Below are 22,609 nucleotides of genomic sequence, written 5' to 3' on the forward strand. Positions count from 1 at the left end.
CAGGCTCACTCTCATTCTCTCCCTCAAATAAATAAAATCTTTCAAAAAAAAAAAAAAAGTCATTAGGAAAAAAAAATTAGTCATTAGGGAAATGTATAATCAAATGACTGGCTAAAATGAAACAAACAAAGAGTTGACAATACCAGAGTTGTAAAGACAGGAGTATAACCAGGTAAGAGCAAAGAGCATTCTGGAAAACTGCCTCATCTGTGTCTATACTATAGGATATTCCCAAAGGAAAAGCCTACATAACATCACCAAAAGTCATGCAGGAGAGCACTTGCAGTGGCCTTATTTAAACAACTACAAATTGGAAACAACTGAAATGTCATCAACTTCCCAGTTTATTCCTACCATGAATAAAATCTAGCAACAAAAAGGAATGAACTCCAGCTACATACAACAATGGATGAAACACATAACCTTTGTGTCAAGCAGAAGGCATCAGACACAAAAGACACATACTGATGATTCACTTGTAAAAGTTCAGAAACGGAAAAAATTGACCCTTGATGATTGGGGGTACAGGGTTAGTGACTGGGAGGGTTCCCTAAACAGTACACACCCTTCTACAGTGTTGGTAATGTTCTATTTCCTGAGCTCAGTGACAGTTACACAGGGGTGTTCCTCTGTGAAAAACTATCAAATCGTACACTTATGATTTACCTACTTGCTTCAAAAGAAAGTTACCTCTAAAACAAATCCAGGTGGTTGCCAGAGGCAGGAGGTAAAACGGGGGAAGGTGGTCAGAAGGTACAAATTTCCAGTTATAATAAGATCAAGTAGTTCTGGATATGTAATGCCCAACATGGTGACTACAGTTAATAATATTATGTCCTATATATGAAAACTGCGGGGGAAGAAAAATAGATCTTAGGAGCGCCTGGCTGGGGCTCAGTTGGTTAAAGCAGCAGCCTTCAGCTCAGGTCATGATCCCAGAGTCCTGGGATCTACCTAGGCTCCTTGCTCAACAGGGAGTCTGCTTCTCTCCCTCCCCCTGCTGCGCCCCCTGCTTGGTTTTTCCCCTCTCTGTCAAATTAATTAATTAATTAATTAATTAATTAATTAATAACTTCCTTCTCATCACAGGAAAAAGAAACCTTGTATCTCTGTGTCGTGAGTGACGGATATAGTTAACTAGACTTACTGTGGCAAACATCTATGAAAATACAGAATCATTAAGCTGTACACCTTAAACAAGTTTCATGTTCTATGTCAACTATACCTCAACTTAAAAAAAAATATATCTAGAACTGACAATAAATCTTCCAGCCTGGAATTACTGGAATTTCCCAATCTTCTCATCTCATTTCTTAATATCCACGTTCTTACTGAAAAGCGACACAGAGCAGGGTTAAGAGCTTGGCCTCTGGAGGAGAACAGCTGTGGCGGCCACTTAAGTCATCACACCTCTAGAAAAGATTCTTAGCCTCTTGAGCATCGGTTCCTATCTATAGCATTTGGCGGATTAATTAAGTATTCAATAAAGGTTAACCATTAATGAAGGCACTTCTTCCTTCATCTGCTCTCTGCTCTTACTCAGCCTTTTCCAGAGCTCTGGGTCTGGGGCATTTCTCGGGACACTGGGTCTCCTGGGGAATTTCTGCTCCCTTGGATTCCCCCTCTACCCTCTGCTGCTCTTCCATCTTAACCTCTTCTCTCCCTAACAGGGACACTGGGCGGGAGCAGACAAAGAGGGAGTCCTGATATGAAACCACCCAAGGAGAAGTGCAAATGTGGCTCTACCCCTTGCCCTGCCTTCCCTGACCCTCTGATTCTGCTCCCCACTGTGAGAATGCAGATGTGTGGCCAATCAGGATGGCAGGCTTGTTTCTCGGATTTGCAGGAAACAAACAATTCAGGAAATGAGGGGAATCTCCTCAGTTTTAAGTTTCTCTGCCATACATTTTTTTGCTTCAGCTCTGGCTTCTGTTACCCTTAACATACACACTGGGACCCAGATAAGATGGTATCTGAATTGACAGGTAATTATCTAGTGGGCTCTTTTGACCTCAATGTCTTCATAATTCCCAGAAAGGAACCACACCTGGACAGCGGGGCAGCCTGCTCCCGGAGCTGGTACATGAGAACCACTGCAGGCCACAGTGGTATCAGCGCCAACTGGGGCACGTTTGGATACTAATAACAATAATTTTTTAAAAGGCTAACATTAAAAATAAAAAATTTAAAATTTAAAAAAAATTTTAATTTAATTAAAAAAAAATGGCTAACATTTATTGTATGAGGACAATGGTGCCAGGCACTGAGCTAAGCACTCTACATTGGCTTACCTCATGTAGTCCTCACCACAGCCCCCTGAGCTGGACAGTGTCATTAATGTGACTAGCCAAATCACCAACCAAAGAGAAATTTTTCAGAGACTTCGAGTCAGCAACTATTTTGAGCCTTTCGTGAAATAAACCCACTTGCATAAGCATTAGTCCAGTTTTTAAACTTACTCTTAGGGAAGCATGAAGAGAGCTGGACTAATTTTTAAGATTTTATGTATCTGTTTTAGAGAGAAAGAACACAAGCAGGACGGATAGGGGGAGAGAGTGAGAGAGAGAATCCCAAGCTGACTCCCCGCTAAGCAGACCCCAACCTGGGGCTCAATCCCACGGACCCTGAGATCATGACCGGAGCCAAAACCAAGAGTCCGACCCTAAGCCAAAGGCACCACCCAAGCAACCCCAGACTCATTTTAAAGCAGGAGTCCAGGGGACTGTGTGGGTGTGCGTACGTGTATATGGGTATGTATGCGAGGGCCTGCTTGCAGGGGTAGTGTGTGTGAATCTGCCCACCTGTGTGTGGGGGTGAAGTGTGTGTTTAAGCATGCCTGTGTGGGGGCGGGTGTGTATGCGTGTATGTGTGAGCCTGTCCTTGTGTGTATTTGGTGGGGGAAGGCATGAGTGTGTGTGGGAGTAAGCCTGCCTGAGCTGGGGGGAGCCTCCTTCCAACCAAAGCTCCTGGCTGCCTGCTGGCCAGAGACCAGGCGTTCCAGGGAACCCAGGGAAACCAGTCTTTCAAGAACCCTGCCCAGGTCACAGTAAATCAGCCCTGCAGCATGGAAGCGACTCAGACTGTAACCTCTGGGGAATGCTCTAGCAACACCAAGTTTAACCCCCAGCAAAACAGGCCAGCGGCTAAAAACGAAACAAAACAAAATGAAACAAACAAACAAAAAACACCCAACAACAAAAAAACCAGGCTGGCGGCAGCACACCCCAACCCTCTGGGCTCGCCTTTTTATCAGCCACACAGTGCTACCCAGCCCTCCTCCTGGGGACACCCCAGAAGCCCAGGGATAGAAAGGGATTCTCATCTTATTCTGAAAGAACCAATCTAAACTGGGTTCCAAAAAGCAGGGCAGTGAAGACAATGGTTTCAATGTGAAAATACATATGAACGGCTACTTGGAAACTACACAGCTGTGAAATGAAAATGGTTTTGAGGGGCGCCTGGGTGGCTTAGTGGGTTAAAGCCTCTGCCTTCGGCTCAGGTCATGGTCTCAGGGTTCTGGGATCGAGCCCCGCATCGGGCTCTCTGCTCATGGGGGAGCCTGCTTCCCCCTCTCTCTCTGACTGCCTCTCTGCCTACCTGTGATCTCTGTCTGTCAAATAAATAAATAAAATCTTTAAAAAAAAAAAAAAAAAGAAAGAAAATGGTTTTGATCCTGCTATTTGTGACACAACTTTAAGAATCAATTTCTAGGGGCGCCTGGGTGGCTCAGTGGGTTGAGCCGCTGCCTTCGGCTCAGGTCATGATCTTAGGGTCCTGGGATCGAGTCCCGCGTCGGGCTCTCTGCTCAGCAGGGAGCCTGCTTCCCTCTCTCTCTCTCTCTGCCTGCCTCTCCATCTACTTGTGATTTCTCTCTGTCAAATAAATAAATAAAATCTTTAAACAAAAAAAAAAAAAAAAAGAATCAATTTCTAAAAAAGTTACTGTAATAAATCAAAACATTAAAAATAGTTCTCTCCAGGTGACAGATTCATGGGTTGTTTTTGTTGTTGTTGTTTTTTTAAAGATTTTATTTATTTATTTGACAGAGAGAGAGATCACAAGTAGGCAGAGAGGCAGGCAGAGAGAGAGGAGGAAGCAGGCTCCCTTCAGAACAGAGAGCCCGATGCGGGGCTCGATCCCATGACCCTGAGATCATGACCTGAGCCGAAAGCAGAGGCTTTAACCCCTGAGCCACCCAGGCGCCCCTCATGGGTTGTTTTGTTTAGATTTGTGTGTTTTCTTAAAGGCCTGACGACGAGATATATCTCTTTCAAAATAACCACTAGTAAAAACAAAATCATGTAACAAATGGAAAAAGAATTGACTCAGGAGTCCAAACTCCAGTCTATGGAATGAACCAGGAGTCCTTTATGCAGCCACAAAGCCTTTTATGACAGGATGTCTTGAGACACACAAGCGTGACAAAGGGGTAACCTGAGGGACAGGACGGGCCAGCACCTTGTTGCAGGGCTGTGCCTGACAGCAGACAGAGGGGCTCAGAGGAGGAGAGGACAGGGCTGGATCAAATGCCAACTAGCTGTGCCCCCATCTACTTAGCCCAGGGCCATCTCAGGCACCCCTGGCGAATTCCGTGACTCTCACACCCACAGAAGCAGTCACACATGAGGAAGCAATTTTACCCAAAGCTGGTACCAACAACCATGAAGCTCATTTCTTATCCTGTGGTCTTGTCCAAGTTCTCCCATAAAAAGAGACACAGAAGTGGAAAAACTTCATGTCTACTCGCCCTTGAAGATCCAGCTGGAATGCCACCTCCTTTGGAGTGTCTTCCCTGACTTCTACTGACCAGAAAGGTGTCTGCTTTCCTGGAAGGCCCTGCCCCTTACCCACTTTTCCTGTGGGAAACAATCCTGTGTTTTTGTGTTTCTGTGCACTCAAGTATTTTCAAGGTTAACCATCTGTTCAGTACCTCCTATCCTGACCGGAGGTGTTTGGGAAAACTCTGGAGCTGGGCTTTCTAATTTCTAAAATACAAGACTTTTGAAAACTAGACACTAGTGTGATCTCGGTATGATCTAAGGTCTTCTATGGCCTTAGACACACGGCAGCAACTTCCGGGGTCACAAGGAAGAGTTTTTGGACGAGCTCTGTCAATAGAAGGCTGAGGAAACTGCTCTCGGTCCTAGCTCCTCTATGGAAGCTGGTCCACCACTGGCTGAGCGAGGGGGGGAAGAGGTGCATCATCCTATCCACGGTGGCCATGCTCCACGGCCATGAGCCTCTCACAAAGAGAAAGTTCCGAGGAGCCTGTCCAGCCTTCCGTCAGCTGCCCGGCTGGCACCCCTGCCTGAGCAGGCAGCTCCTGTCACTCACTCAGATACACTTGCCCCAGGGCCAGCTTCTCCAGCTCAGATCACCAGCTCAGCTGGAGCCTGTTTCCAGGTGGAGCTGTGGGAGGTCAGGTGTGAGGATGCCTTCACTCTCCACTCAAGGCTGCTGTGCTCTCCCAGCACCTTGGGACTTAACTGTCCCATCCCCACAGTCTGTGCTTGGCCCTCATCCTATCTGGCTTCCCCAGGAGGCTCCCCAAACCACGCCTGCTTGGGTCTTTTTCACCTCTCCGAGGAGCCCCTTTAACGGGGCTTCTACAACTCTTTGCTGGTGCTGCCAGCTTTCAAACCTTTAACCCTGCTCCTGGACTTACTCCCAAGCCCCTCATGGGGCTTTCGCCTGCACGGCTGCCTGGATGGACCACACCCTGGTGCTGCTCTGTGTGGTCCAGAAGGCGACACCCTAGACCCACTGAGTTCACCTCTGCGTTTTAAGAAAACATCTAGGCAATTCGGTTGTACGTTTAAATGGGAAACACTCTGATGAGCACAGAGGAGTCCAATCAAGGGTCACATCGCTATAATATACCACCAGGATCCACGCCCCAACCCTCCAAACTGTCTCTGCTTCCTCCTCTCCCTGCTTCTGTTAAATGACATCATCAACCTGAATCCCTAGCTAGAAAGCTCAGATGTTCACAACTGCTTCCTGGCCCCAACTCTAGCATCTCCAAAATGAACACCGAGTCCTGACTTCAGAAGCATCTCATGGGTCTAGGCCTTCCTTGGCCCCACTGCACCTACCTGAATCAGGAACAATAAGCTTTGTTTACAAGGTCTGTCTCTCTGCTAGACTGCCAGTTCCGTCAACAGGGCTGTTCTAGTCCTCTCTGACTCCCAACAGTGAGCACGGTGTCTGACACACAGGCCTCAAAAAATTAGATGTCTGTTGCAACAAATGAATGAATAAGTAAACAGAGAAAAATAAGATACTTTAAGTGTGTCAGACAGTAGGAACCAAAAGTGAATGCAAAAATTATGCACTATTTTTTCTTGACTTGATAAAGTTGTTTCAGGAAGAAAGAAGAACGTGGGAGAAGTGTGATGTGGCACAGATGGAAATAAGGGAGGAGTTTTCAACGAAAATATTTCTAGCTTTTTCCTCTTAGATACATAAACACACTAACTTTCTACGAGGCCAGTAATAGGTCCAGTCACCTCATGGATCGGAGACCAAGCTGGGTGGAGTTTGAACCCAAGTCTTCACAGGGGGCTAGATGGTTATAAAGTAGGTGGGGAAAGATAAGATGACTACAGATGAGCTGAGGGCCTGAGAGGGGCAGGAATGTCATGGAGGGAGGTACAGCAGAAATCTGGAAGGTGGGCTTCATTGTGGGGCTGGAGCTTCTGACTTCTACTTGGTTGAGTTTATTCTTTACTCTGCCTCCAGGGTCTGGGAGGGCATCTTTGGTAAAGGAAAAATGCAATTGGGCCCAGAGTAGCCCAGGGAGCCTCTGTTCTAAAATTTCAAGCTGTAGACAAGCCAACTACAAACACCCAGTGCTGCAAACAATTCTAGAAGTGTTAAGTCAAGGACCAAGGTCAAATGGTATGAGCCTCTCAGTGAGTGGCTTTACAGCTCCAGCCAACCAGATGGTCTAACTCCTAGGTCCTGTGGGGCCTAGCTCCGTGTCTTGCACAGAGAGTATGTATCCATAAATTCATGATAAATGCCTTGAGCTGGGAGGCAAAGCAGCTGGGAAGCTGTAACCCTGCCTTTGTCTCCCAGGAACGGCTCAGGCCCATGCGGGCATGGACTCCCAGAGCCTGTCTCTAACTGTGTATGCAGTAGCAGCTTCATGACTCACTCAGGAGGGAAGCTCTGTATACGCCTGATGGTTAAAAACCACTTATTCACAGAAAATGAGGCACAAGAAAGGGGAACCATGCATCACACTCAAGACTCTAGACTCGGCTTCTCAGGAGCCATTAATACACATGTCGCTGTAGGAGCCCCTCCTGTCTTCCTGGGTGCAACTGGAAAGAGCAAGTCCCCTGAGTATCAGCTCCTCAAAATTCTAACACTATGGAATGGGGATAATTCTGTCCCAAACCTAACAGATCCCATGTTCATTCAGTGACCTTTTATTTGAGATTTCATCTTCCTATGGGCCAAGAACCATTCTAGGGGCCAGGGATACACCAGTGAACAATACAAGGAGCTCTGCTCTTTGGAACTTAATATTCCAACAGGCGGAGACAGACAATAAACAGCACAGCAAATCTGTAAATTATGGAGTTGTCAGAAAGTGAATTGTGGGGCGCCTGGATAGCTTGGTGGTTAGGCCTCTGCCTTCTACTCGGGTAATGATCCTGGGGTTCTAGGATTTAGCCCCACATCATCAGGCTCTCTGCTTAGCAGGGAGCATGCTTCCTGCCCCACCCCCGCCTGCATCTCTGCCTACTTGTGATCTCTGTCAAATAAATAAATAAGATCTTTAAAAAAGAAAGAAAGAAAGAAAGAAAGTGATCTGTGCTATGAGAAAAAGAAAAATTAGCACAGGGTAGAGGAGACGAGGAAGGTCGGTGAGGATGGGAGGTTATAGTTTTAAATAGGGCACTGAGAAGGTGAGGCTGAAGCAGGCACAAGGGCGGGGAGAGGGTGAGGCTGACAACATCTGGGGAAAAACATTCCAGCCTTAAGGAACAGCCAGGGCAAAGGCCCTCAGGTGGGAGCGTCCCAGTTGTGTTCAAGAAACAGCAAGAAGGCCAGCAGAGCTCACCAGGCATTCATTAGTTGTTCAACTTTCATTCATTCATTCATTCATTTAACACTCACTAAAGATCCACCTCTTTGCCAGGCCCTGAGTGGTGAAAACACTAATAGGTATGATCCCTACCCACGGCGGGCGGGGGGGGGGGGGGGGGGGGGGGGAAAGGGGGGGGGGGGGGGGGCGCAAACAGGGCGAGCAGTGCGGGGGGGGGGGGGGCTCGTCAAAGCGGAGGCGCAAGGAGATAAAATGACCTTAAAAGAAGATTACACCCTGAGCTGAAAGACTGGCAGAAGTCAGGGACCTTCCCCAACTTGCACAGTCCACTGAAGCATAGAAAGGACCCTCAGGGAGATGCTCAGCGACACCTGGCAAGCCCCCAGCTCTTGTTTCAACGCTACTGGCAATGCTAGCCCTGTTAACCTTACTCACTTCTTCTTCTTAGCTATGAAAAAAGCCTTCCAAACACCAGATCTGTAAAGAGAATCTTTTAAGATGCAGACATAAAGTGTCTGCCACTTCCAAGAGGGCCTCAGACTAAAATGGTAAATGCCAGATGGAAAGATCTGAGAGAACCATGCTGGGGGCAGCCCAGGGTGGCAATGAGTTAGGATGGAACCATAATGCCCCAGGGTGTGTCCATTAGGGGTGACCATCATATCACTCACATCTCAGCAGCTTCATGCTACACTGGGTAGGCTATGACTGCGTTTCCATGGAATTAACAGCACCCCTCCAGGGCCAGGGTTAAGGCTCAAACCACCAGCCTCTGTTAAGGAGACTCCAGTGAACTAAAATTTACATCTGGAGAATTCCATTCATCAGAGCTCTGGCCTGAAAGATGCTAGCTCTGTTTTCCCAGCTTCCTGACGTGGTACTTCTTTTTACAAGATGAGTCCAAAGATGGCCCTGCCAAGATCCAGGAAGCTCCCACCTGAAAAGGGCTCAGCCCTCCTGATTAGGGGCTGGGAAGCCTAGCCGAGCTAATCCATACTGGTTGGCTCCAGATCCAAGCTGAAAGATGCAAACGTGCTTGTTGGGTGTGTCACCAGCAACAGTCCCAAAGACTACAGAGGTGGTGAGCAGGAAGCTGCCCTGTTGAGTCCTAACCAGGTTCCTGACCCAGCAACAAGGGAGAAGTCCTCAGGGCCAAGAGGCTGCAGGGTGGGGATGGGGCACAGATCCTCACTGCTCTGCTCCAACAACTGCTACCTGGGAGAAACACATTCCTGGGCCTGCACCTGCAATGCTACCACCAGCATGGTGCCATCACCACCAGATGTCCATGGCCCTTCAGTCTGTCTGCAATGAGACCACCTTACCAGGCTATCTCCCACTTGGACTTCTGTTACTCGAGTCCTTCTTGGTTCTGATGCTCAGATTCACTCTGTCACTCTGAAAAAGGGAGGGTGCAAGTATCCCACTCCAGCCCTGACCTGAGCATCTTTTCAGTGCAAACCTGGCAAGGCCTGCTCCTACCTATCCCAGCCCAACCCATCACCACTGACCCATCCAGTTCCAGGCTCCCCCCTCCTGTCGTGAAATAATCGATTGACAAGCACCTGAAGCGTGCTCCCTGCTGGAATGCAGAAGTCGCTCCCAGCCCTGGGCTGGCAGGCTGCCTTAGCCAGCAGGAGCTCTCCCCATGAAGAAGGGAAGCAAAGGCCTGGATTTAAGATGTGCTTCCTTCACCCAACCCCCATTCCTTTATAAAGAGCTTCCCTTTCTGCCTCCTCACTCCTTTTGGCCTAGGAGGGTTTTACCCCATAATTGGCTTGTTTACTGCCACTGAGAACTTCTGAGTAGCAAAGGTGGGAGGAAAGTTTTGCTGGAAGTAAAGGAAAGGGGTGTGTGCCCTGAGCTTTGGGGCTGATGAGTAAAACTCCGAGTGCCTCTCTAACTACATGAGAACTAGCCAAGAACCCATGTGAGAAAAAAACACAAGGCACAGCAAGGCCAGCTGAGGATTTCCAGCCAACCACAGGAGGGAAGCTGATGTTTGGCGCCTGGGAAAAGACAGAGCAATAACCAAAACTTGATCTGCTTGCTTCTGCTGAATAGTCGAAAGCATTACTTGGCACTGTTCTGAGTGGGGAGCCAAACAGAGACCTCTCAACTCAGCTTCTGTGGGTTAGGAGATCCAGAAACATCACTCTTGCTCAAAACTTCCAATAGCTCCAAGCAAATGCACCGCCCTGACTTCAGGCTCTTCCCCAAGGCCCCAGATGACTCAGCCTCTCCCCACTGACCACCGGGCAGCTCAACCAAGCTCCAATCCAGCTCAACAGGACCACCTGCTAGGCCCAAAGCACATCCTTTGCTCCTTGTGGGGATGCCCCTGCCTCGGGTACCAGGTGTCCCCACATCTTCAGGCTCTCCTTCAATGCTCCCTCCCCTGTGACGGTTTTCCCAGGGCCCCAGCCCCTTCCCCACGGTACCCCAATCAGATGTGCGGTCCCACACTCTAATCTCTGTGGCCTCTTTGAAGGCATTGGCCTTACTCCATGCTGCTTCAGTAGTTCCCTGAGGCCTTGCTCTATCCCTCCAAGTGCACAAGCCTGTCTCAGCTCTGATTCACCTGGCGCACACAGCACAGTACCTGGCAAGGCGGCAGATGCTTACGAACTGATCCCGCTGCCCCAAATACCATCCACCTCAGAGGCACAGGAAGTGATGGGCAAAGGGACAGTCACACCAAAAACGTAAGGCCAGCTGACACAAAACAGGCAAGTAAATGACAGGCGTCCCAAAGCCAGCTAACGGGGAGAGCTCCATCCGGCCTTACCCTTCTTGAACTCCTCCAGCATGGCATCCAACTTGGTGTCGTGGAAGACAAAATGTACTGGGTGGTTATAGAAGCGGGTGATGGTCTTGAGGGGGGTGCAGTCATCGGGGTCCACGAAGGCCAAGTCTTTAACATAGAGGATATCGACAATATTGGATTGCTCGTCTTCAAACACAGGGATGCGGGTGTAGCCGCTCTCCATGATCTCCGACATGGTATTGAAGTCCAGGATGGCATCGCTGCGGATCATGAAGCAGTCTTGGAGCTGGGTCATGATATCCTCCACGGTTTTGGTCCGTAGCTCCAGGGCACCCTGGATCATGTTTAGCTCCTCTTTCACCAGATCATTATAGGGTTCCGTTACCTTCAACATCTCCATCAGCTTCTCCCGGTTGTAAACGGTGCGAATCTCCTGGCCCAAAACAAAATCCAGGAGCTTGCTGATGGGGAAACTGAGGGGGAAGGTGAGTAGCATAAAGAATTTGGTGAGGATGATAGTGTTGGCACCCACAGCCAGGCCATGGCGGGAGCACAAGGCCTGAGGAACGATCTCCCCAAAGATGACAATGCCAATGGTGGAGGAGGCCACCGCCATGAGCCCAGACCCAATGAGGTTGTCTAGAAGGATGGTGAGGGAGGTGTTGACCAGCACGTTTCCCAGAAGCAGAGAGCAGAGTAAGTAGTTGCCCTTGCGCCGGATGGGCTCGATCTTGCGGGCATAGCGCCTCTCCTTCTCGGTGCCACAGTTCTGCACGATACGCAGCTCCATGGGGTCCAGGGCCATAAGCCCCAGGTTGAGGCCAGAAAACATGCCCGACAGCACCAGCAGCACCGTAATGAGGAGGATGTGCAGCCAGAGGGGTAGGAACCTCCCAGCCTCCTCCACCATGAAGAGCAGCGAATCCTTATCGGTCCACCTCTGCCAGGGCCCATTGACCCCGGCCCGGGTACACAATGCATACAACTTCATGTTCTCGCTCCTCCGGAGAAACTTAGTGAGCACCACCAGCATCCCGGACGTGTTCCCGCGGCTCACGTTGACCAGCTGCTGAACGACCAGGTCCTTGGTGAGCTCGGGACAGTTGGTGGAGTTCTCGATCGCCTCGAGGTTGTCCACCTCGGTGAAGGAGATCAGGTTGCTGGAGAGGGAGCCCAGCCTCTGGCCGTACAGCCTCAGGTTCACCGTGCTGCCCTCGGACACGAAGATGATGCCCTCCGGGTTCATCCCACACGATTTGTTGCAGCTCGCCAGTCTCATGCCCAGGATAGCGCCCCACTGGGGGTCGCCCTGGCCCCGGGCCCCCCGCGCCCACATCAGCACCAGCAGCAGCAGCGCGGCCAGGAGGAGGCGCCCTCGGGCCGGCCCGCCGCCGGGGCGCCCGCCCCCGCCCACCGGCGCCATGTTGCTCCGGCTCCGCCGCCGCCGCTCCCCCGCGCCCCGCCGCGCGGCCGGGCTCCCGCCGCCGCTCCTGCCGCCTCGCCGCCGCCGAGCCAACTGCCCCGGCCGCCGGCCTGACGTCAGGTCAGCGCCCCTCCCGCTCCGCCCCGTCGACCCACGCCCCTCATTTGCATGGAAGACCCCGCCCCCGGGCGCGCGCCTCCAGTGCCCGCCCTTAAGGGGGTCCCGAGCTTAAGGTGGAGCGGCGCCCGAACGGGGGAGCCGAGAGGGCGGACGTTCGCCCCGCCCTTCTCCTCGCACGCCCTTTCCCGCCGGCCTTTCCGCCCGCTGGGCGTCGGTTCGGCCCACTCTTCTCTGCCTGGCTTGCTTCCCCGGCCTTGCCGCTCCTCTGCTGCAGTCCTGCCGGGCTCCTTCCCCAAAAGATTGCTGCTCGGGGCAGGGTGGCCCTTCTCTGTAGGCACCTCGGAAGCAGAACCGCGTTGTGCCTGGGGGTGAGGGAGGAGGACATGCTTTTCCTGATACAAAAAAGAAAAGGGGAACCTGAGGGCGGAGGCCTTCTTCAGGTTCACCGGCATTGCAGACTGTCCGGTGGAGATTTTTCTGGCCTGGGAGTTTGCTGATCTGAGGTCCCAAGACCAGAAGTAGGTACCCCCCAGACCCCCTTGGCCACGGGCTGCCTGGCTGGAGGAATCTGGGGAACTAAGGATATAGAAAGTCCTCGCAGAGGGAAGCGCCAGGGTCTGGCCTAGGCTCTTCTCAAGTCATTTCTGTTTAGGAAACAAATATTGAGCACCTACTATGTGCCGGGCAGACACTTGTTCCAGGCTCTGACGATATAGCAGTGAATAAGCCAAAGTCCCTGCCGCCTTTTTATAGTCCAGAGCAGAAAACAAACCATCAGCAAGCATCCTTTGAACAACCCTAAGAGGTAGTGTTATTTGTCCCTATAACAGATAAAGAAATTGAACCTAGGTACAAATTGGGTCCCTCCACATTGCTATTTTAAGAAAAGAAATGTGTGACTGGGAGTGACACATGGAAGTGTCAGGCCCCATTTTCTGTCTATAAGAAGGGGGTAAGAGCATCAAAAAGGCTCCACCTCTCCAAGCTTATGGGAACAAGTGGCCTAGGCACTGAACAGGACAGGACAACCCTGAATGTTCTAGGTAGCTGGTTTGTTAGCTCCTCGACCGGACCAAACCCTTAACCCCAAATTGTGGTGGTGACTGGCCAGCCAGGGCAGATGCCTGTGAAAATGAGCTGAGAGGTGTGGCACCAGGCCTAGCCCTGAAATGACTGCTTCCTGGAAGGCCCCCATGTTGGTGTCAGTTAGCAACTATGAATTGAGCCCCAAGCACTCAGGAGGTGTGGGGAAGACCGCAGCTGCCTTGCCGCAGTCAGGAGGAAGGAGACAGACAGACAAGACAAACGTCCTTACAATAATTGCAGGGGTGCCCTGAGGGGAGAATCAGGTACCTGGTTGACCACTGGGTCTCAGAGCAAGTTTTCTGATAGCACTGGAGACACAGAATCCATTTTACTCTCCCTGCACAAGCACTTGTGCTTTATTTTTATCATGGTGTGTTGTTTGCCAATAAAAGCAACGATCAATACAGCCAGAAAGAGCCTAAGCAGAGAGGAACAATTTCGTACAGTGTCATTGGGGGAGACGCAAAGGTAGAAAGGCCTGGTTTAGCTGAGCACTGTTTGCAGGGGTGGGAGGTTCTGCCTACTAGGCCAGACTGAAGCAACCCCTTGCAGGTAGGTGCCTCACTTCCTCTTCCACAGTAGTATCTAGCAGGCCAGTTTGGTAAGGAATGGGAGCCTTAGGATGGGCACTGGCTAAGACAGAATTGACAGAAAAGTAGAAAGCAGAACCTTTGACTGGCTGTTCCCTCCCATCCCCCACCAGGAGCAGCCTCCTGCATCACCTCCAAGCTCTCAGAGAGGTTTCTCCCCACCCCATGTCATCTCTTCCCAGCTAGCTTTAAGACTAATGCCCTCCCCCGTGGTACTTAGAGACTTTACCGTTCTATTATGGATCAATCGGCTATTCTTATTTTGCTCTTTTCAGACTGTCCGTGCTCAGAAGCTCTCTCTCTATGGACTGAGTCCAGTGACAGAAACCAACAAAGGGGAGGAAGAAGCTTTTGAGATACTTGGATAAAGTGGGAGGGGTGGTGAGGGTCTGGTAGGAAGAATTAGTCTCTGCTAAAGTTCATTTAATTCCACCCACCCACCATTGCATTCACATCCACACTTGGGGAATAGAACAGATTCAAGGGGAGTGCCTGGCTGGCTCAGTAGGTTAAGCATCTGCATTCAGCTCAGGTCATGATCCCAGGGTCCTGGGGTCCAGCCTCACATTGGCCTCCCTGCTCAGGGGGGAACCTGCTTTTCCCTCTCCCTCTGCTCCTCCCCTCTGCTTGTGCTGTCTCTCTCTGTCAAATAAATAAAATCTTATTTAAAAAAAAAAAGAAAGAAAGGGGCACCTGGGTGGCTCAGTGGGTTAAAGCCTCTGCCTTCAACTCAGGTCATGATCCCAGGGTCCTGGGATGGAGACCCGCATCGGGCTCTCTGCTCAGTAGGAAGACTGCTTCCTCCTCTCTCTCCGCCTGCCTCTCTGCCTACTTGTGATCGCTGTCAAATAAATAAAATATTAAAGAAAAAAAAAAGAAATAAAGAAGGGAAGAAAGAAAGAGGGAGAACAGACTGAACGAAGTAAAGAAATGCAATCCTTTATTGCCCACCCAGAACCTTTAATCCAGCAGAGGGGACAAGAATCTTTCCACCAAAGTTAAAAGCACTGTAACTTGGAGAATGTCTGAGGAGTTATTTGAGGTCCAGACTAGTGTTCAGGTTCTTTCTCTGCTGGGTTTTTATCCCTGAGGAGGGCATTTAACCTTTCCTCATCTGCAGAGTTGAAAAACCCTTTTCCAAACGTGGAGATGGAGGTCTATGTGTGTGAAGAGCCAGGAAGCCTGAGCAAGTGTGTGGCTTCCTTGAAACAGGTGATGAGAACAGTAGAAAGTGATGTGCAAATGAGAAGTCTGTCTCGTTTGGGGGTCAGACCTGTTTCTCTGCCTCTGGATGGAAGCTGTTTACTAACCTGAGTTGGCTCTATTTGCAAGGAAGGACTTTGGTGAAGGTCATTCTCAGAGGCGTCTGATACCTGACTCCTGAGAAGCTAAAAACATTCCTTTTATGACTTTGGGACCTGACAGTTTCTTCCTGGGAGCAGCCTATACACCCCATAAGGTTGAGCCCACTCCTTTCGGGTCCTGTGCAGGGAGACAGCCTTAAAAGTCTGTTGCCCCTTCTTTTGCACCTGGCATGGTGTGATGCGGAGATTCCCATGGTGCATGAAGTCCTGAATTAGTAACCTGGGATTTCCAGCGCTGTCCCCAGACTGTGATCCTCCCAGGCTGCTTTCTTAGTCTTCTTCAATCTCTGGGTGTCCAAGAGGGGGAGCTGCTGCTGGAGAGGTTGTCCTTCTGTTCTTCGTGGAGCTCGGAGCCTGTGGCCACCATGGCTCCACAAGTCTTTCAGAGGCTGCCCAGGTCCTGGGGTTCAAGAGCCTGGTTGGGAGCAATGCAGTGGCCTATTCCCCAGCTGTAACACTGCAGTAACACTGAACATTTGCAGGTTATATCTGTGCTATTATGTTGTCTTGGGAGAGGAGGGGCCATCATCCCTCCACAGAGGGACAGCACTTTTAAGCATGGGATTAGCTGAGATGGTACCTTGGCTCAAATCCAACCCAGGTCACCCCCAACAGGTGGGGCATGAAGACCTGGTGTCATTTTCTACAAGAGACAGGGGAGACACTTCTTTAGAGAGTGTCATCAGATCAGGGGATCCAAGACCACCCAAGGATGTGCCTGTGACAGGAAGTGGAATGCCAGAGTAGGAAAGGGGAGGAAGCATTTGTATTAACTGGATAGGCTCTATCAATTGGGAAGGCTCCATGGCCAGAGGACAAATTGTTCTCCTTTGGAACAGGATCATAGGAGGCAGGATGCTCCACTGCAGGGGTTCCGGCACAGCCAGGGAGGCTCCCTGTGCGCCAGCTTGGCCAAGGATTGCCTGTATGACCTGTGATGTGGGATGCTGGGACGTTCTGGAATGCTAAATGAGATGATGCCTGGCCCATGGTGAGAGCACAATCAACATGATCAGTAACCATGATAGTGATGGACATGACAGGGCTCAGATTTTTAGAGGACACTCAGATTTCTTTAGTTCTACTGTGTCTCCATCCAGCTTGAGCCACTGTCTTCTTGTTCTTTCCCTTTCCTTGGCTGCAGAGAGACAAAATCTGTAGAGGATGGTAGAGAAGGAGAGACCAAACAAGACCATATCCTGGACCCTTTGGGCTTCTGTGCTGAGGGAAGCAAGAATGTACAGGTAGAACCGCTGGAAGTAAGACAGGGGTTGCCACAGTGCCCGCGGGCTCTGGGGGCTCAGGCTGCAAAGGCTGGAGTTGGAGAGAGGGAAGCTGGCTCGGATCTAAAAGACCTGATGACCCACGAGGCAAGGGCTGCTGGGAAATCCCCACTTTGCAGCAGGGTCCCTGTTGAGGAGGGCCAGGCAGCTCTGGCACTATGCTGGGAGATACCCCGTGGGCCCAGGACTCTGCCTGCCTGCTTCTCTTTCTGCTTCCCCCCACCTCTCTTGCACCAGAGCCCCCCCCCACACACGCCTTTGACCACCCTCCCCCTTTCCCAGGACTGACTACTCCAGCAAGCTTTTCCTTCACCTCCCAAAATACAAAGACCCTTTTTTATGTTAAGAGATGAACTGTTAACCACCCAAGAAAAAAGAAGGAAGAACAAGATAACAGACAATGAGTATTTACAAAAGCTTAAGAATAAAGTTCTTGGGAGTCATTGTCCCTCCTTTCTGACCCTTTTTCTTAGTTGGCATATGGAAACAGACTGTAGTAGAAATGCCCCGGGCTCTGTCCCTTACCAGCTGGTGAATGGGGGCAAAGTGCTTTACCTCTTAGGATATCAATATCTCCCATTTTTAAGATGGGGATCAAGGGGGCGCCTGGGTGGCTCAGTGGGTTAAGCTGCTGCCTTCAGCTCAGGTCATTATCTCAGGGTCCTGGGGTCGAGGCCCTGGGATCGAGGCCCTGGGATCGAGACCCTGGGATCGAGGCCCGCATCCAGCTCTCTGCTCAGCAGGGAGCCTGCTTCCCTCTCTCTCTCTCTGCCTGCCTGCCTGTCTACTTGTGATCTCTCTCTGTCAAATAAATAAATAAAATCTTAAAAAAAAAAAAGATGGGGATCAAGGAACCTTGCTGTCGTACTAAAAGGACAAAATGAGCCCAAGTTTGGTGGCACTGCTCCTAAATTCCTTCGGCCAGGACTTTCACATTACATTTCATTCATTTATTCATTACTGTATCTTTATCTTTTTTTTTTTTTTTTTAAGATTTTATTTATTTGACGGAGAGAGAGAGATCACAAGTAGGCAGAGAGGCGGGCAGAGAGGGGGAAGGAAGTTCCCTGCTGAGTAGAGAGCCCAATAGATCCCAGGACCCTGAGATCATGACCTGAGCTGAAGGCAGAGGCTTACCCCACTGAGCCACCCAGGCGCCCCTGTATCTTTATCTTTTAACTGGGCTTTTAAAATGGCCAACACGATACATGTTCATTGCAACAAATTCAAAATATAGAATAGAAAACTCAAGTTCCCCCTCTCCCCCTATGCCACTGCCCAGAGATTGTTTTTTGTAATCTGTCACCCTCTGCCTCTTCATTTTCTCCTTGTCTCCACTCTGCCCTGGAGGCCATTTCCCACTGGGTTGAGAGTCCCTCAAGGACAAAAACTGTGTCATAGTCTTCTCTGTATCCGGCATGCTTGGCATTCCATATGCGTTTGTGGAATGAATTGGATTTCCCTTAAAAAGAGGGTAGGAATAATACTGTTTGGGGCCTGGTATGGGAAGCGGGGAGGAAACATTGAGCCAGTAGCTTTATATATAAAATTGCAACTGAGTAAACTGTCTCATGAAATTACATTTACCCCATTCTAGCCTATGTCTTAAAAAAAAAAAAAAAAAAAAAAGTCTGCTTTTCACCCAACTGAACTGATTTCTTGACTGATCTTCAATTTGAAAAAAGACTCTCAGGCACAGCTCACGGGCATCCACTGGAATTCTCTTTGGAGGAACCTTAGGAGGGCTGCAGGGAGTTAGAATGTTCTCTGGGTAAATATCCCCCACGCCCATAGTGCCTGGCATAATCCTCAAGAGGCAATAAATCTCCCCAGGCAGATCAGTGAGGCAAGTTCCTGATTACTGAATCTTATTGTCTTCCAGCCCTAACCAGAAAGGGGGAGAGCCTCTGAGATTTTTATTTCCAGGTGTCCAAATTTCTGCGGGTTTGTCCAAAACAATTGCCGAAACACCAAATACCTGTAGAGCCTTTAGCAACTGGTTCATGCCCACTGGGCCTTTATCTCCAACATGAGGAAACTAGGTCAGATAATCAGGTTCTATTCTCATTTATGTTCTCTGATGTATTAATTTTCCTAGGCAACCAAGAGAGGAAGGTAAAGGTGAAATCAACAAGATCAGTTGTAGGGGGCATCTGTTGCTCTGAGCTGTCCAGCTTCCTTTCCCCTTTCAGGGAATAGTACCTCCCTATTCTCTGGACACCTGTCCCACCTCCATTCGTATGGGTTTTAGTGGAGATGGACAGTGGACCAGGCCTGGACAAAAGTACCTCAGGCCATAACAATTGACTGGGGGTGGACAGGACACCAAGAAGGACCAATCAGGTGTCAGGTGTGAGCTTTTATATGGGGAGAGGGACCCTAACGAGATCACAGAGGCTCGAGCAGTCTGCTGCTAACTGCTCCTCTCCCTGTTAACTGCAGTTTTTCTTAGCTTCACCATATAGCCCTGTGAGAGGGGGTACCATTGCTCTTCTTTAGAGATCAGGAAAGAGAGATTTGGATGCTTAAGAAACCTGTTCAGGATCACACAAAATGGATTTTGATACTGCTCAAGCCTCTCTTGATTCCAAACCTTCTTAACCCATGCATTGTGCTGCCCCTCTAAGAACTTGGGTTAGAGGAATAGAATTGTAGTTGGTTGAATGAGGAATCTCCACTCAGCGGGCCCTTAACATGACAATCTTTTTTTTTTTTTTTTAAGATTTTTTATTTATTTATTTGACAGAGAGAGATCACAAGTAGGCAGAGAGGCAGGCAGAGAGAGAGAGAGGAGGAAGCAGGCTCCCCGCTGAGCAGAGAGCCCGATGCGGGACTCGATCCCAGGACCCCGAGATCATGACCTGAGCCGAAGGCAGCGGCTTAAGCCACTGAGCCACCCAGGCGCCCTTAACATGACAATCTTATAACCAACTTCTATCAGATTACCCTTTTCCCTTCCATCTTAAGATCCTAGATGAATCCCACAGCTTTAGTGTGACTTTTCGTATTAGAAGTCCACTCAGGGGGCACCTGGGTGTCTCAGTGGGTTGAGCCTCTGCCTTTGGCTCAGGTCATCTCAGGGTCCTGGGATCAAGCCCCATATGGGGTTCTCTGCTCAGCAAGGAGCCTGCTTCCCCGCCCCCCCCACTCTGCCTGCCTACTTGTGATCTCTCTCTGTGTCAAATGAATAAATAAAATCTTTACAAAAATAAAAGAAGAAGAAGAAGTCCACTCAGACCCATTAAGAACTCCCATCTCATTTCTGGTTTACATCACTTACACTCCTTTCCTATCATCCAGGCTTAGGATCCAGTTGCTGCTCTGGGGATTGGGAGGGGGGAAGGGCCTTGAACAGCCTTCAATCCTCCAATCACTGCAGACAGTTTCAGGGTGGGGAGGTGTTTGTATGTGTGTGGATGTGTCTGGTGTCCAGGGAAGGGAGTCATATGTTGGTTCTAGGAGACTTCCCTCTTCCTTTTCAAGGTCAAACTTCTCTAATATTGGGGCCTGGTAGGGCAAGAGGGGAAGAAGGATAATTGGTCTTTACTGAATATCCTATGGTTTGAACCCCTCTTTGTCTTTGTTGACACTTGACTGAGTGTGGTTTGTGTCCAGTTACTGGTTTCTGATAGTAGGAAGTTCAGCTCAGCCCTTTTTAGAACTCCTTGCCTCCAGCTGTTGGGGTACACTTTGCCTGTCAGGCAGCCCCTCCTGAAAAAGTCTTCCCAATGGTTGCAGTATAGACTGCCCATGGCAGAACAGTGAGACTACTTACTGCCTGAGCAGAGGTCAGTTGTGGAATAAGACACCTGTCTCTCTTCTCTCAGGGCCCTCCAAATTTTCTTAGAGCATCTGCTTCACTTGACTTTGAGAAGTATGTTAGTTACTTACTGCTGCATAACAAATTACCCTAGAACTTAGTGGCTTAAAATAATAACCTTTATTATGTCATGGTTTCTGTGGGTCAGGAATTAGGAAGCAGTTTAGCTGGGTGGTTCTGGTTTAGAGTTTCTTACAAACAGAAGTCAAGATGTTGGCTGGGGCTGAAGTCATCTGAAGGTCTGGTTGGGGCTAGAAGACCCACTTCCAAGCTCACTCACGTGGATATTTGCAGAAGGACTCAGTTCTTTGTCCCATGCACCTTTCATGGGGCTACTTACGACATGGTAGCTTGCTTTGCCTGTAATAAGTGATCCAAGATGGAAACCACAATGTCTTTTATGACCTAGTCTTAGAGATGATATACCACCACGTCTTCCATATTCTGTTGGTCATATGGACCAAAACTGATGCACTGTGGGAGGGGACTATTCCGGAGCCCATGATAGAGGTCAATGCGAGCCATTTTGAGTCTGGCTATCATAGTAGCTAAGGGAAAATCCTCTCTACTGAACACTACTCAATTGATAAACTTCCTTCAACCCTGACCCCCATCTGCTTTTCTTATATATTGGGAATTTGGTCTTACTGGGATGCTGGTAGGGGTAATACGGTCTGTTCTCTGCTTAGATGTCCGATAGACACATAAACCTGGTATCACTAAAACTAAAATATTTTTTTTAAGATTTTATTTATTTATTTGACAGAGAGAGATCACAAGTAGGCAGAGAGGCAGGCAGAGAGAGAGAGAGGAGGAAGCAGGCTCCCCGCTGAGCAGAGAGCCCGATGCGGGACTCGATCCCAGGACCCTGAGATCATGACCCGAACCGAAGGCAGCGGCTTAACCCACTGAGCCACCCAGGCGCCCCACTAAAACTAAAATATTGATCTTTCCTCCAAAACATATATCTCCCACGGTTTCACTTCTATCAGTATATGGCAACTCCATCTTTCCAGTTACTGTGGCCAGAAAATCTTTTTTTTTTTTTAAATATTTTATTTATTTATCTGACACAGAGAGAGATCACAAATAGGCGAGAGGCAGGCAGAGAGAGAGAGGGAAGCAGGCTCCTCGCTGAGCAGAGCCTGATGTGGGGCTCGATCCCAGGACCCTGAGACCATGACCCGAGCAGAAAGCATAGGCTCAACCCACTGAGCCACCCAGGCGCCCCTATGGCCAGAAAATCTTGGAGTCCTCCTTTATTCCTCTGTTTCTCTTATACCTCTGTCAGATCCATCAGCAAATCCTGTTAATTGCACCTTGAAAATATATGTAAATTCCAGCTGCCTCTCCCTACTTCTACTACCACCACCCAGGCCCCAGGCACCTTCCTTTATTACTTGGGTTACCAATATGCTTGGTCTCCTTCTTATACACTTTCTTCCCTCCAGTTTTTTTTTTTTTTTTTTAAGATTTTATTTATTTATTTGAGAGAGGATGAGAGAGAGTGCATGAGATGGGGGAGGGTCAGAGCGAAAAGCAGATTCCCTGCTGAGCAGGGAGCCCTGTTATGGGACTCATTCCCGGGACTCCAGAATCATGACCTGAGTCCAAGGCAGCCACTTAACTGACAGAGCCACTCTTGCGCCCCAGTCTAGTTGTTTAAAGAAATACCAAGTGCAATATGATTTAAAGAAAAACAATCAGGGGCACTTGGGTAGCTCATTGGGTTAAAGCCTCTGCCTTTGTGCTCAGGTCATGATCTCAGGGTCCTGGGATCGAGCCTCCCATCAGGCTTCCCCACCCCCCACCCCACCCCACCCCACACCTGCCTCTCTGCCTACTTGTGATCTCTGTCTGTCAAATAAAAAAATAAAATCTTAAAAAAAGAAAAAAAAAAGAAAAACAATCATATTTTTACAATTGGGCTCCTTATGCATTAATCTTCAGTTTTTATTCATCAGCATTTAGTCTAATCTCGACTTCTTGGCTTCCCCACCAGAGCCAATAACCTTCAGTCGGACTTTTGGAAGTGCCCATGATCAGGTTGGCTCAGGACTTCAGACCAGGTTAACTGCCAAAGCTACGGGATGACTT

At 49.3% G+C, this 22,609-nt stretch overlaps 1 protein-coding gene across 2 annotated transcripts in view; it reads right to left on the minus strand.

Annotated features, from left to right (window-relative positions):
- CNNM4 (cyclin and CBS domain divalent metal cation transport mediator 4) overlaps positions 1 to 12,249 on the minus strand; it is a 37,793-nt gene extending 25,544 nt beyond the window's left edge. For both annotated transcript variants that reach the window (XR_009405399.1, XM_059406183.1), the window contains exon 1: positions 10,848 to 12,249. Coding sequence is in view for 1 of the 2 variants with exons in the window: in XM_059406183.1 (XP_059262166.1) it covers positions 10,848 to 12,249 (1,402 nt within the window). In the remaining variant the exon portion in view is untranslated. The remainder of the gene's footprint in view (positions 1 to 10,847) is intronic.
- Between the last annotated feature and the right edge of the window lie 10,360 nt (positions 12,250 to 22,609).

This window comes from Mustela nigripes, chromosome 7 (assembly GCF_022355385.1).
Source record: "Mustela nigripes isolate SB6536 chromosome 7, MUSNIG.SB6536, whole genome shotgun sequence".
Classification (NCBI taxonomy): domain Eukaryota; kingdom Metazoa; phylum Chordata; class Mammalia; order Carnivora; family Mustelidae; genus Mustela; species Mustela nigripes.